The 15746-nt window shown below is 55.1% G+C and overlaps 1 protein-coding gene across 1 annotated transcript; it reads right to left on the bottom strand.

Moving 5' to 3' along the window:
• Window positions 1-8076: 8076 nt before the first annotated feature.
• Window positions 8077-15499, bottom strand: LOC311216401 (antigen WC1.1-like; the record flags this gene model as incomplete). Its single annotated transcript, XM_084297942.1, has 12 exons — window positions 8077-8264; window positions 8927-9022; window positions 9683-9823; window positions 10492-10847; window positions 11370-11727; window positions 11853-12167; window positions 12248-12574; window positions 12683-12997; window positions 13399-13536; window positions 14240-14486; window positions 14987-15176; window positions 15492-15499. 12 exons carry the CDS (start codon window positions 15497-15499, stop codon window positions 8077-8079), a joined length of 2679 nt encoding a protein of 892 aa, XP_084154068.1.
• Between the last annotated feature and the right edge of the window lie 247 nt (window positions 15500-15746).

The raw sequence follows: 15746 nt of genomic DNA on the forward strand, positions 1-15746 counted from the left end.
ACAGAGCTGCTGTCCACTCAGGCTGCTGCCACAAACGTGTCCTCACAAGCAGCACCACCCCTTGGGCTGCTTCTCCTGGCCTCCCCCACCCCACTGCCTGGACTCCTTGTCTCTGCTGGGTCCCCTCTTTGTCACCCAAATATGTCCCTTGGCTGACAGCTCCCTCTACCTTGACCCACAGGATGGTAAAGATGGAGTGGGACATATTACCATGATGTGAGGAAGTATTTTTGTAATCTGCATTGGTGATGGCACAAAAAGACACTTCCTTCAGCAGTGATCTACATCCTTCTTCAGGTAAATTTTCAGGATCTCTATTCATCACAGGAGAAGAAATACTGAAGGTCACTTGTACTTGCATTGTCATCTCTTTGTCCATCATGGTGTACTGTCTCATCTTCCAGGCACTTCCACCCATCTTGAATAAACTATCTATATTGAATGTCCCCTTTCCAGATGCCTGTCATGACCTATGCACTTCCCATGGTTCTCCTGCTTCTTCCTCCCCTTACTCTTTGATCATTCAGATTTCTCTCACTGACCCAGTTTCTGCTTTGAGCTTCATTGAGTTCAAGCTTGCCCATCGATTAGCAGTCTGTCTAATTGTTTCTGTAGCAAGCTCCTCATCATTTATCATTGAATTAAAATCTTATGGAATAATAGTAATCTTAATACCCATACTTTCCTATTAATTAGTATAAAACACTAAATTTACTTAATTTTAAAACCAGTGAGGTAAGCCTGACTGGAGACATACAAGATGAGGAGCTTGCAATGCTGTTTGGAAAATTGCTGCATGTTTTCCTGTTGATTGTTTTAAAATAAGGAAAAACCCTTCTGTGCCTGTGTGCAGCGAGGTCTCTAAGGAAAGCAGGTGGGAGCTGGTGCAAGGGGGCTGTAACAGCCAGCTGCAGACTTCAGTGCAGATGTCTGGTGTAAGGGAAAGGGATGCAAGAGCCAGGTGGGCAGTGAGAGAAGTGTCAGGGTTGGGGTTGTGAGGAGCAAGGTTGTCTATGCACTGTCAAACCTCAAGTGTCTGCTTTTCCACCTTTTTTTCACAGGAGAAGCCCTGGATTAATATCAATTGAAGAAAGGTGCTCAAAACTGAAATGCAACAAAAATCATCCTTTAAAATTAGAAGAGATGTTTATTAGGTGTTTTTTGAAATCTTCCTCCTTAACTACACCATGAAATCTCTCCAATTAGTTCTCCAAGTCTTGAAGACTTGGATAACACTATGGAAGACATATGTCTGCTTAGGAGTTTCTGCACTGTAATGAGTTCCATGGTGGATTTTGGTGCTCAGTCTGTGAAACTCAAGTACTGAGAGGAGAATGATGCAATTGCTTGAGCAAGTAAAGTCAGAAGGAAAAGTTGAAGTGACTTGGAGTATTAATGGGTCCCACTGAGGGCCGTTACCAAAAGATTCTCCTCAGGGACTCATTAGGGCAGATAATTGGAGGCCATGATTACAGATAGGCAAAGCACTGTGCTGAGAAAAGTCTGGGTTTGTTGTGCTGAAGTAAAAGGGCCAGGTCCTGACTCCAGCCACTGGAAGGGAATGTCCTGCACTCCCGTGTCTGGCTCTGGTCTGTTTCTGGGGGTTTGTGGGGTGTGGTGGGCAGTGTGATGCCATAAGAAGAACAATGGTATGACACCTTCCTGCCTCTGCACAGGGTCTCAAGAAAACAATGAGCCCCCTTGCAATGATGGTATTTCATCTCCTCAGAAGCTCTATCCAAGGGGACAAAAAAGTCAGGGCTGCTGTGGCCTTCTCTTCTTGCCAGTGCCCACCTCTTTGTCCTCTCCAGACTTTCCTATGCTGCCCCACACTTTGCCCTATTTCCTTCAAATCTGCAGACACCCATCTCTGTTCTTCACCTTGTTCTCATGCTGGCATTTCCGTGGTTTCACCAATGTCTCGTCAACCCTCACCAGCCGTTCCTTCAAACACAAACCCATGGTCTGATCAAAGACACTCTTTGGGTGACCTCTAGCACCACAGCACAACTCTTTGAGGGACATTTTGTCTTCTTCATGGCCAGTGCCAACCTTCCAAGGTGCACTTTCTGGCAGGTTTTTCTCTCCTGCTCTTTCCTACTACCAAAGAAAGCTCCATCAGGGTGGAAACCAATCCTAAAGTAGGCATCCCAACCCAACGGCCTTCTTGTGGCCTGTCAACTAACCAGACAGAAGTCACCTCACCAGGATCTTCCAAGCCATGGTCTGGCTGCTGACCTTACAGACTTTTCTGCAGACACACCCAAGCCTTGTGCTCCCTGCTGTCCAGTCATGGACTCAAGAAGAAGAGACAGGACAACCCATATCTGAGACTTTTTCTGTCTGGGTCCTCCTGGGAATGTAGGCAGAGGGGATCCCACAGTCAGCATGCCAACCCAGTGTCTTCTGCTGGTCTACCAGGACCACTGGCAGATGTCAGCTGAAAAGTACAGATCCCAGGTAGAAGTGTGACCTGTCAGCTGCTTCAGACAGAAGTGACCTCACAGTCCCTTTCTGTGACACGTTCCTGCTGCTGCCCTATCAACTGCAGAGACAGAACTGACCTCACAGTCCCTTTCACAGGCCAATTCCTCCTGCTGGTTTGGGAGATCCTGAGATAGAGCTGAGCTCATCAGAGCATTCCCACACATCTCCTCCTTGTGGCCTACAAGCTGATCAAATCCATGGCCCCTCACATTCATCTTTGAATGCCATGTGACTGCACAGCAATCTCACGGTTCCTGCCCTGCCCCAAGGGAACAAGAACCTATGTTTAGGGTTAGGAAAAGGGTTAAAGGTGAGAAGGTTAATGCACAGGAAGATAGGCTTTGGATGATACTTATTCATTTATGGCATTAGGGACTATGGCAAACCTTTCTGGGTGAGAGATTAAGCAGATGTTTAGTGGGAGGGTTTGGTGTTCTGCTTGTGGTGTCAGGTCTGTGGTTAGGGTATGGGCAAGCTCTTTGAGGGTTTTGTTTAGATGGGCAAGAAGACTAGGGATAAATAGAGCATTTCAATGGTATTGTTAAGGGCAGGGATGAGGATGAGCAAGAGAGGAAAGGTAATGGAAAGGGGTTATGGACTAATTTTGGCTTCAAGGGATATCATGGTCAAAAATTAGAGTGGTGGATTACTGTCAGGGTGTGGAGTGGCATTTAGATTTAGGTATTAATGTAAGAGGTTAAAATAGGGTAATGGCCTCACATGACTGCTTCAAGTCAGCTTTATGGTGGGATCAACATTACCTGAATATTCTTACCTCTTCAAAATAGTTAGCTTCTGCTATCCAAGCTCCTCTTTCCTCCCCCAGATCTCACATCTCTCCTGGCCAGGCTCCTCTTCCCTTCGTTCTAAAGAAGTTTTTGCCAATATCCAACCTAAACCTCCTCTGGCACAACTTTAGCCTATTCTCCCTTGTCCTATAAAAGGGCATGTTGGAGAATAGACCAATGCCCACCTCGCTACAGGAGGATGAGGGGTGGGATGCCTCAGGTGGATCCCATCCAGCCCTACTGACTTGTGTACATCTAAGTGCTGTAGCAGGTCTCCAACCATGTCCTCATGGATTATGAGGGCCACATTCTGCTCCCCATCCCCTTCCACCAGATCAGGGGGATGGGTACCCCGAGAACTACTGGTCTTGCCGCTAAAGACTGAGGCAAAGAAGGCATTAAGCAACTCAGCCTTTTCCTCATCTCTTGTCACTAAGTTTCCCCCCACATCCAGTAAAGGATAGAGATTCTCCTTAGTCCTCCTTTTTGTGTTTCTGTATTTATAAAAACATTTTCTGTTATCTTTAACAGCAGCAGTGAGAGTGAGCTCCAGATGAGCTTTGGCCTTTCTAATTTTGTCCCTGGAGATCCTCACAAGGTCCTTATAGTCCTCCTGAGTGGCCTGCCCTCTTTTCCAAAGGTCCTAAACCCTCTTTTTCTTCCTAAGCTCTAGCCACAACTTTCTGTTCAGCCAAGCCAGTCTTCTTCCATGCTGGCTCATCTTTGGGTACATGGGTGTCCTGGTTTCAGTTAGAACAGAATTTTCTTCCTAGTAGCTGGTGGAATGCTGTGTTTTGGCTTAGGATGAGAAGAGTGCTGATAACACCCCGATGTTTTAATTGTTGCAGAGCAGTGCTTACACCAAGCCAAGGACATCTCAGCCTTTTGCTCTGTCTTGCCAACGGGCAGGCTGGGGGTGCAGTAAGAGCTGGGAGGGGACAGACCCAGGACAGGTGACACAAACTAGCCAAAGGGGTATTCAATACCATCTGACGTCATGCTAAACAATATATAGGGGTGGCTAGCTGGGTGGAGGGGGCAGGACTACTCGGGGTTAGGCTGGGCATCGGTCAGCGGGTGGTGAGCAATTGCATTGTGCATCACTTGTTTGTACATATTATTAGTAGTAGTGCTATTATCACCATTGTATTATTATTATTATTATTATTATTATTGTTGTTGTTATTATTATTATTATTATTATTATTATTATTATTATTATTATTATTATTATTATTGTCATTATTTTCCTGTCTTATTGAACTGTCTTTATCTCAACTCACGGGCTTCACTTTCCATTTCTCTCCCCCGTCCCAGAGAGGGAGGGGGAGGGTGAGCGAACGGCTGCGTGGTGTTTAGCTGCTGGCCGGGTTAAACCACGACAGTGGGGATGGACAGACTGCTCCTGAGCCTTGAAGATTTCCTTCTTGAAGAGTGCTCAACCTTTCTGGACTCCTCTGTCCTTCAGAACTGCCTCCCAAGGCACTCTGCCAACCAGTGTCCTGACCAGCTCAAAGTCTGCTTGTAGAATGCCTCATCTGTCTCCTCATCCTGGTTTGGCGGTCAACAAGATATCCCCACCAGGATGCCTGCCTTGTTGGCCTTCCCTCTGACCCTCACCTATAGGGACTCAATATTATCATTCCCAGATTCGAGTTCTGCAATGTCAAAACACTCCCTAATATAAAGAGCCACACCACCACCCCTTCTGTTCTGTCTGTCTCTTCTGAAGAGCCCATAACCAGTCATTGCAGCACTCCAGTCATGGGAGTGGTCCCACCACGTTCCAGTGATGGCAACTAGGTCACAGCATGCCTTTTATTTCTTTTATTTCTTTGCTATTGAGCAATGGCTACAGTTATATTATATTGTACATGCAATAATAAAATCTCTGTTTATGGCCCAGAGGAATTTGGCACTTCAAATGTCACTCAGATGTCACTCTGCCATCTCCAATATCACCTGGTGTCTGCCTCTGAACAGCTCCCTTTTGGCCTCTGTCTCCATTCAAAGTGCTGAAAGCTGAGACAAGCAGCTTACATAGAGCTGCCTGGTTTGTGCCCACCTGAACCAAGGAAGAGGAATCCCAACTCCAGTGGGATTCTGTGAGGCACGGGGAGGCAGCTAAGCCCCTTTCTAGGGGAATGACACAAAGGATGACACAAAGCCTTTTCCACATGCCTCCCTCACCTGGCTGTGGTCTCCCTGTTTCTCAGTACTGCCTTTTTTGCCTACCTGAAGCCCCCGTCTATGTCCTCTTCCTCCCTTAATCTTTTGCTGACAGTTCTGGACTCGGTGGTGCCTCCAGCAGTGAACCCCCTCATCTACAGCATGAGGAATCAGGAGCTCAAGGATGTAGTATGGAAAGTGATGACTGGAGATTTTTCAGAAGGAATAAACTGTCTGTGTTCTTAATGTTAACTGTATACATACCCAGAAATCTTTCTGTTTGTTTATTTTTTTTTTCCTTTTTTACTTTGCTTTACTTCTCATAGTGTTTCCCACAAAGAAATACCATTGTTCATACCTTCCTACACTGTATGTATCTGTCTCATGTGACTCCAAGTTTTTGTATAAATGGTGGGTCAGGCTTTCTGAGTATTTTAACAAAAGAAAGGACCATGCATTGAATTACTTGCCTGATACCCTTCCTTGTAGACCTGTGGTGGAGCTTCAGGGGCATGTGGCAGATTGCAGAGGTGGAGGGGAGAAGGGTCCTGCCACAGCAGCATTGCCAGGGTGCAGCATTGCCAGGCTGAACCTGTGATTGTTCCCCGTTCTTGGACAGCACCCACAGAGATGGTGAATTCACCTGCCTCTGTACACAGTGGATGAGAGGGATGATGGCAGACAGGCTTCTTTCAGGAGGAAAGAGGGAGCTGCCAGGAGAGCCCAAGCACTCGGCAGGGACAGTGTGTGCCAGGGAGTCAATAGCACGTGGAGCCCATAGAGCACGGGCACGTCCCAGGTGGAGCCACCCTGAGGTGCTAAATCTGGGTGGGAAAAGGAAAAGCAGAGCTCTGCAACAACAGGGAACACAGCAAGCATAGAGAAAGCTCTCTGTTGAATTGGTTGTTATACCTCTGGTGAAATTTCATAGATTGAATACAGTGAATCACCCCAAAACATCTAATGACATTGGAAATAAATTGGATGCAATGATCCTTGTGGGTCCCTTCCAGCTCGGACTATTCCATGAGTCTCTGACTCTGAAGAAGTCTGGCTATCTGTGCCGGCTATCCATGGCCAAGGAACCACTTGTGTGGGAGGCACTCAGTGGCAGTGCCCCACACCAGCTGGCTCTGCCTCCCCAGCCTGGCTAGCACGGCCCTGCAGAGTGTCCCCACGGCCCTGTGCACCACAGCCTCCTTGCTTTGCAGAGCAGCACCACCAGCTGGGGGGTTGTGGGCAGCATGGGCAGGGGCTGCAGGAATGGCTGCTCAGGCCATAGTCTGCAAACTTACTGAGGGTACACTCAATCCCATCATCTAGGTCATTAATAAAGGTATTAAACAAGATAGGCCCCAGTACCAACCCCTGGGTGATGCCACTTGTAAAGGGACACCAACTGGACTTAACTCCATTAACCACAACCCTCTGGGCATGGCCTTCCAGCCAGTTCTTCACCCAGAGAAGACTATACACAGCCATGAGAGATGACCCAAAGGGATTAAATAGATGCTCCAATAGGTGTTCCAGCCCACCATCCCACTACCAAAAACACCTCCCAGCCTGCAGCAGAGGAGCCTGCTGGGGAAGAGCTGGAAGGCTGTGGGGACCCACTAGCAGGAGCTGGTGCCAAGTCCTGCCCAAGGGTCCAAGACATCTCCCTGTTCAGCTCTTTTACCTGTTCTTTCCCTGCCTGTGGGTGCTGGGCAGGCATCCTTAGGCTCCATGGGGGCCCAAGGCAGCAGAGGGTGGGCACTGCTAGTGAGTGTCTTCTGGGGCTTCCCAAAGACCCACTTTGTCTGGAAACTGTCTGTGGCTGGCAGGACAGAAATGTCTCTGTCAGTAGGAATAGTGTCCAGAGACCAGGGGCTCTGTCAGCCCCAAAGCCAGACCCTGATCCTGCTGGCTCTAAGATGTGCCCCTTCCCAACCGCTGCATCTTTGAGCTCTTCTCCCCTCCATCAGCCTCAGGGAGACACCCTGACACCTGGGCAGGGAAGCACTGGACCTGGGGCAAAGCCCCCAGAGGGTTTTAATATGAGGAAATACCAACACACAGCATAAAAACAGGGGAATACCAAGAGGGCAAATACCCATGTGCGTCTGCTGACTGCTGGAAAAGGGACACCATTCCCTGATGCTCACGGCTCTCCTAGTGGCACTGAGCTCTCCTTCCTCCCGGCTGCACCCAGCTGCTCAGCAGGGCTGGGCTCTGCTGGCCTGGGGCTCTGGAACTCTTGTGCATGGGGCTCTGGTGTCACATCCTGGGTGTCCTCATGGGGACATGCCAGAGACACCGCTTCAACATCGTCATAGCCCGTGGTCCCCAGGAAAGGTGACAAGGTGTCTCCCTCAGCTCCAGGGTCCCCAGCACTTCTCCGGGAGCACAGGCTTCCCCCTGTAAACATCAAGGCAGGCTGTTGTGGTGGGGCCTGTGGGGTGCCCCTCGGGGCTGTTTATCACCTTCCTCGTCCTCACCAGCCTGAGACACTCGGCCCATTCTCCAAGCCCCCACAAAATATCCCAGGACAGGTTCTCCATGGATGGTCAGGCTTTCAATATGGCATGGATTCTCCTAGGCCTGGGGTTGGCACCTAGGAAGTGGCAGTGCTGCATTGCCCTCTCACCTGTGACTACATCCCTGTGCCCAGCTCCTTCCTCTGGTGTCCTGGGCACTTCCCAGTCCCCCTGCCCAGGCACAGGATCCTCTCCAGGGTCAGAAACCTCCCCAGAATCATCATAGCCATCTGCTGGGTCACCTCCGGGCAGGACAGGGACATCTGAAAGGAGAGGGAAGGTGGTGGCAATGAGAAGAGATGTCCTGCAGAGCAGAGGATGGGAGGGTGTGTGGGACACAGGGCTGACATGCTGCTGGTGTCAGGGTCACAGCAGAGCCTTCATGCTTCCAGCTCTGTTGATAATACTCGGTGGCACTGCTGTTCATCTGGTCTGTCTGCAGGGAGGAGAAATGGAGCCCTTCCTCCCCTCACCACCTCTTATACCTGGATCTGGCCACAGACCATCCTCCTCCTCATGTGGCTGGGGTAGGGCTGCAGCTGGGTCAGGGGCCCATCTGAAAAGGAGCCTGCAGAGAGCTGCAGTGGGTGCTGTGGGATGAGCCCTGCTGCCCTGACTGGTGGTCAGCACTGCTTGGGATGGGCAACCACAGAGCTGGGGGTGCATGAGGAGGAGACCAGTTCCTTGGAAAGAGACAATTCTCAGAGGGACTCCAACAGCTGCCCTGGGAAAGCCCTTCACTTAGTCCTTGGTTCAGGGCCAGGCAGAGAGGAGCTATCCCCTCTGGGATGGGCAGAGCTGGTGTGGAGGAAGCTCCTCTTTGGGGCTCAGCACCTGGATGCTCTCCCAAAATCCCCACAGCCCAGCGATTTTGGGGACCATGGGCAGGAGCTGCAGGACACAGCCCTGGTCTGGGGCAGGGAGAAAGGGCCCCGCAGATGTGCCACCACAGGGACCTGCACCCACCTGAGAGACTGAACCTCGGCTGCTTCTCCCACACCAGGCTGTAAGCGATCTCCTCGTACACGGCCTCAGGGAAGGGCTCCCCAGCTCTCCCGGAGCCTGGGGACAGAGGAAGGGCTGGTCTGGGAATGGGCAGAGAGGGACAGGACCCCACTGGGTTCCCTCAGCCCCATTCCCTAGGCCAGCACAGGGCTGTCCCCACAGCACAGCCCCACTGTGTTGTATTGGCACTGCAACCACATCCCCAGGGAGGGCAGCATCCCCATGGAGATGGTCTGGGGCAGCCTCACACCATCCCTTTGGAGACAGCCCTTGTGCCCCTTTGGTCCCTGGCTCACATCCCAGTGCAGACCCTGCACCAGTTCCCTCATTCCTCCTCCCCATGGAGCTGCTCCATCTCTGCCCCACACGTCAATAGCACAGCCCGTGTCCTGTTGGGGGGTGGCTGACACCACAGTGATGGACCCCGCTGCCCCATGCTCCTCCTGCCAGTGCTGCCCAGAGCACTGCCAGCAGTGCATCCTCCCTGTCTCACCCAGCCCAGCTCTCACATTTCTCTTCTCACCCCAGAACTGATGCCTCAGGCTCTGGACTCTCTCCACCCCTTGATGTTGGTACCCCATGGTCTGTCAGTCAGTGGGGCAGCACATGGGGCAGGAGGCAGCACACAGCTCTGCCTGTACCCATCTCCAACACCCTCAGCACGCCCAGCCCTGCCAGGAGGCATCTCACCTCCAGGACCACTGGGGAAGGACTCACCTCTGCGCCGAGCCCTGGCGCTTCGCACCTGCCCAGCCAGGAGGGCCAGGAGCAGGCAGAGGAGGGCCCCCAGGATGATGCAGATAACAACAGGCACCGAGAGTGTCTCGCTGATGGTGGTCGGACGACCCCGTGGGGGATCTGCATGAACAGGAACATGGCAGGGGCAGCATCAGACAAGGGAGAGGTTGGGGGCAGGACATGCCACTCCTGACCAAACAAGGCAACAGGGTCTTGGGGGGACAGGGCTGGGTGATGGGGCAGCTCCCACCCTGTTGGGTCCATCACAGACTTCTCCCAGCTCCTTCGACCTCCTGGGAGTCTCACAGCCCAGCAAGGATCCCCTTCCCTTGGCTGTGGGTCACAGCTTGTCCATGGACAGACCCAGCCCCAGGGGAAGGACAGCTTACCTGCTTGTGGGGGGGATGTTGTTGTCCTGGGTGCAGCTGCAGGAGAGGAGAAGGAGAGCTGGGCTGAGAGGCTGGGGCTGTGGCACCAGGCAGCCTCCCTGGCAAATGACCCCAGCATGTGCCCCCTGAATTGTCCCTCCTTTGGGGCTGGGCAGGTTGGCAAGTACAGGGCCCAGCACCTCTGCTCTGGGCTGCTCACAGGGCAGTGCAGGCAGCCCAGGGGATGTGCTGGCACATCCAGCCCCACAGAGGCTGCTCCCCACCCAACACCAGCCCCCCACCCTACAGAAACACCCTTGCTCAGGCCAGCAGTGGGGCCATGCCAGGATCCAGCAGGGCAGACGCCCAAGCCAGCTCCTTGCCAAGCCCCCAGCGATGTCTCCCAGCCCCACTGCTCACCTGAGCAATGCACAGCTGCATCTGCCTTATGCTGGCAGGCACTGCTGTCCCCTGGCTGGGCCCAGCAGTCCTGCAGAGACAGCTCCGTCCCCCTGCACTCCATCAGCCACATGGGGCCCATCCCCTCTCCAGCAGCAGCCTGGCCCAGGGCATAGACCGCGGGGCCACAGCCCAGCTGCCTGCATGCCACCTCGGCATCCCGCATGTCCCAGGCATTGTCACACAGCGTCCCCCAGGTGCCGCGGTGCCAGATCTCCACTCTGCCCGAGCAGCCATCCTTGCCTCCCACAGCACGGATCTTCTCCCTGTCTGGGGAGGCAGCGATGTCCCATGGCACCAGGACATCTGGGAGAGCCCTGCCAGGTGAGGAGGGCACGTGCAGGGGCAGCTCCCTACCTGTGCAGCTGGTGGAGTTGGGGCATGCAGCCACCTCTGGCCTTTCTGTCCATGTCCCAAAGGAAAGAGAAGTTGGGCTGAAAAGGGCTGCTCTGGGGGTCATGCAGAAGAAAGCAGGGCTGACCTCTGCTTGCACATCCCCATGCTGGGTCAGGGCAGCAGCAGAACCCTGTTCACTCAGGGGACACACACGGCACTGCAGGGGGGACCCAAGTGCTCGGCCCTACAGGGTCCCTGGTTCACAGAGCAGCAGGAGGCTGTCCCAGGAGGGGGGACTCCTGAAAGCCCTGCATGGTCTCCTCTCAGACCTTGCCTGCAGTTGCCTCTGCATCCCCCAGGGAGCTGCTGGCAGCCCGGCTGTTTGCTGCTGGTGGACATGGGTGGCTCCAAGAGCTGAAGTCACCTTTGTGCCACTCGCAGCAACAGGGTCTAATGCAGGAAGTCAAAGCCCCTCTGGGTTCCTTCTCTGCATTTCACCATACCCAGTGGGGAACAGGACCTGGTGCCTTGATGGCTCAGATTTACCATTGCAGGTGATGTGGGTCTCTTCTCGGAGGTCATCACACGACTGCGGATTCCAGGGATGAGAGGGACACTGCCAGAAGGAGCTGTTGCTCTTCCCACACTCCACGTGATCCAGCCATGCGGTGCCAGACAGCTTGGCATAATTTAAGAATATTTTCCGGTCCCCTTCATTCCCGCAACCCAGCTCCTTGCACACCAGTGACACCGTCTCAGTGGTCATGGAGTTGGAGCAAACGCTGCCCCATGTCCCGTTATAGAAAACCTGCAGGCGCCCGGAGCAGCCATCGCTGTTCTCCAGCCTCAGGGCCATGAACTCTGGAAGGAGGAAAGGCCCCAGGGATGGCCTTGGATGTCAGCCACTGAAGGCCTTGGCCCTACCTGGGTCTACCCTCGCGCCGGCCTCACTGGCCCCAGCTCCCAGCCCCGCTCCCAGCACAGACCTGAGCAGATGACTCCCGCGTCCTCCTTGTGCCTGCAGTCGTGCTGCCCCCAGGCTTCGGCAGGGCAGTCCCAGATAGCAGCTTCAGCCCCGGAGCAGTTGACGCCATCCAGCCAGATCTGCCCGGAGCCCTCCCCAAACCGAGCAGAGCCGGCTGCCTCCAGGGCCCCTCCGCAGCCCAGCTGGCGGCAAACGATGGCGGCGTCGGCCAGGTCCCAGGCGTCGTCACAGACGGTGCCCCAGCGCCCCTGGTAGTAGATCTCCACTCTCCCGGCACAGCGCCCGGCCCCGTCTGCCAGCCGCAACCGCTGGCTCCCTGCAGCGGTGAGGACCCCAGCCGTCAGGGGCTGGCTGCCCTCCCAGCCTGACACCTGGGGGATGTGCAGCACCACTCACCCCGGCACACGACCCCCACGTCCTCCATGATCCCTGCTGCTGGTGTGCTCTCAGGCAGGGAGGTGTTGCAGAGGCTCAGGTCAGCCTCGTGCCCTGCACACCGCACCCCACGCAGCCCCACGGGGCCCAGCCCTCGCTCGGCCCTCACGGGGGTGTAGGCTGCCTCTGCCTCTCCGCACTGCAGCTGCCGGCACACCACGCTGGCCTCCTGCATGTCCCACTGCTCATCCAGGACTCTGCCCCACGTCCCGTGCTGGAAGACCTCCATGCGCCCATTGCACCGGCTCCCTCCGCCCACCAACCGTACAGACATGTGGTGAATTGGGACTGGTGAGAGCAGAAATTGAGCTTGGTGCTGCAGTGGGGTCCCCAGCTGTGGGTGGCCATGTCACACACCAGGGGCAAATGGACTTTGCAGTACTGCCCAGCACTCACCTGAGCAAATGACAGCAGCAGCGTTCTCCTGGGAGCACGGCGAGGCCCCCAGGGCAGTCACCGGGCACTGCCCCAGGTGGGCTTCAGTCCCGTCACAGTGGAACGAGTCTCTCCAGACGGGGCCGGTTCCTCTCCCAAAATGCCCTCCTCCAGGAATGGACTCAGCAAAGCCACAGCCGAGGTGCCGACAGAGAACGTGGGCGTCCGAGAGGTCCCAGCGGGAGGCACAGAGGGTGCCCCATGTCCCCAGCACCTCCACCTCCACCCTGCCCTCACACGCTGTGCTGCCGTTCACCAGCCTGAACCCTGTGTACTCTGGGGACAAAGGAGGGTGAGAGAGGCCACATTTGTGCTCTTGGTCCCACAGGATCTGCAGGAGAGGCCAAAGGGACAGCGTGCCTTTCTCCTCCTGCAGCACTCTAATTTTAGGGCTGCAGACCACCACCTCACCCTACCTGTCCCCCACCCAGCACAGCCCAGTTCCCACCCTGCTCTCCTGCCCCCACCACAACCCCAGTGGCCATCATTCCACTCCAAGTCCTTACGTGTGCAGGTGACATGTGTGCCATTGCTGTGGGTGCAGGCCTTGTCCTTGGGGGCCCTCATGGGGCAGAAGGAGAGGATGGATTCATTCCCCACACACTGCAGCTCTCTGTCCCAGACAGGACCGGCCCCTTCTCCCAGCTGAGCTGCCCCATGGACAGACAGGGCTGTGCCACACTGCAGCTCCCTGCACACCACCTCGGCAGCTTTGTCATCAAAGTGGGAGTGACAGACAGCTTTCCACTGGTCCCTGTCGTAGATCTCCACACTTCCTGAGCAGCGGCTGTCCCCTCCGACCAGCCGCACAAATCCTGGAGCAACCAAGGAGACCTGTGAGTTCCCAGAGCCCTCTGGCACTTCCGTGCCCACCTCCCACCTCATCCCTAAGGCAGCCACATGCAGAGCCCCACAGCCAGCCCAGCAGCTCTCAGGGGGTGCTGATGGCACAAACACGTCAGGGCCCCCCTGCTGATCCTCAGAAACCAGCCCAGCACCCATGGGCTGCCCTCTTTCCCAGCCCCCAGCCACAGGCACCGCTCAGACAAACTGCTGCTGCCCGGAGCCCCTGGGCTGCCTGGCCCCAAACCAAGCACAGCAACACCCGCAGCACGTGGGCCCAGGGAAACAGGCTTAGGAACTCGGGGCTACTTCAGCCTGCTGTGCCCCACAAGGTTCAAGCCAGTTACAAGAAATTCTTGGATCTGCCAAAAAGCCCCCATTTCCTATGGAATGCTGGGGTTCTTGGGGAGCTCCTGTTAGATGGGGCACTTCAGGGGATCCTCCGCAAAGGGGGGTCCTCCAGCAGGGACAGTGTGGTGGTGGGCATGCACGTCCCCAGCCACCTACCATGCATGGGTCAGGAAAGCAGGCAGAGAGCAACCCTGGGTTGACACGAGCTCCCGGTGCAAATGCAGGCACCGAGGAGAGCCAGGAGGTGCTGACACAGCCCCTGGGCCACAGGGTAGGCAGGAGAGGCTGGGCAGCGGGTCAGCATGGCCTGGAGGGGCCATGTACCTTGTGGCTGGTTCTCATGGGGTGAGCCCAGGACATGAACAGGGTGCTGTTTGCCACCCTGCTCCTCTGCCCAAGCCCAGTGCTCCTGCCCTCTGAGCAGTCCCTCTGCTTTGGCCGAGGTTCTCTTGGCTGCTGGGGGTACAACCCAAAAGTCCTGGGCCATTGCACACCCTTCCCTGAGGCTGCTGGTGGCTGGGGGAGCTGCTCTGGATTCCCCTGGCATAGGGACCAGCCTGTCAGACAGGGCCTGGGCAAATGGGAGAAGAAAAATGGGAACCAGGCAACACAGTGGGGAAAGGTGGGGGCTTTCCTCTCTGAGCACCAGGAACCTCCCCAGGGCTGGCTGCTCCAACTGCAGGACCGAGCTGGTTCTGGTCAGCTGGGCTGGGCTCTCACTGGGCTTTCACCAGGGAGAGGGAACACCAGCAGTGACAGGGCCAGCTCTGCAATGCGAATGGCCATATTCTGGCATTCACTTGTTGCATGCTGAAGACATAGCCAGGTCCCTCCTCCTGCACAATACCCAAAAGGTGGGGAAGTAACTGAGCCCTTACCTGAACATATCACTCCAGCATCCACGTTGTGTGAACAGATGGATTCAGACTATCTTTCATGTGTGCATTCAGAAAGGGCATATTCATTGCCAGAACAGAAAACATCTATCATCGAAAGCGGGCCAGATCCTGGTCCAAAGTATGAATACTGAGGAGCTTCAAGGGCAACACCACAGCCCAGCTGCCTACAAACCACTGCAGCATCATTCTTGTCCCACGAATGACCACACACGATCCCCCACTCGTCATGGAGTTTCACCTCCACTCTCCCAGCACAGCGACTGCCGCCATCTGCCAGCCTCACCTCCGCAGCCCCTTCAAAGAGCAACACAGGAAGGGTCAGGAGAGCTTTGAGCCCCAGACTGGGGGTCTGTGAGTGCCTCCTGCCCAGGCATAATCACAGGCCCCAGGGTGGGAGCCCTGTCCCCATGGGCTCTCCCTGGGGTGGTGGTGGGGTCCTTCCTCTCCCCATGGGCTGTGCTGGGTTGGAGGTGCCCAGCTCCAGCACTCCAGGGCTATTTGCTGCCCCACAGTTTTTATAACCCCCTCCTGCTATCCTGGTGGCAATCTGCCCCTGCCTGTAACTTCTGCCTCTCATTTCAGTGGTGCCTGAAAACAACCCCACTCCCAGAGGGATCCCAATGACCCTGTTGCTGCCTACTGGTCCCAGGCTGTTGAAGAAAGCAGCTGCCACTTACCTCTGCATGGATGCACCCAGAGGAGCAGCCACAGCACCCAAGGGGACAGGAGTCCCTCTGTCCCCATCCTGAGGCTCCTGTCCTGACAGCACGGCCCTGCTGCTGGAGCTCCTGGGGACCCACGGGGCAATGGCAATGATGGGAGGGCAATATATCTGTGCAGATGCTGTCCCAGCTGCAGGAGGAGCCAATCGAAGCAGCAGGCACATTTTTAGAAGTTATCGGCACTTATCTCCCCTCCGACGCAGCCCAGCT

Source organism: Netta rufina, assembly GCF_964035555.1.
Source record: "Netta rufina genome assembly, chromosome: 18".
In the NCBI taxonomy this organism is placed as follows: domain Eukaryota; kingdom Metazoa; phylum Chordata; class Aves; order Anseriformes; family Anatidae; genus Netta; species Netta rufina.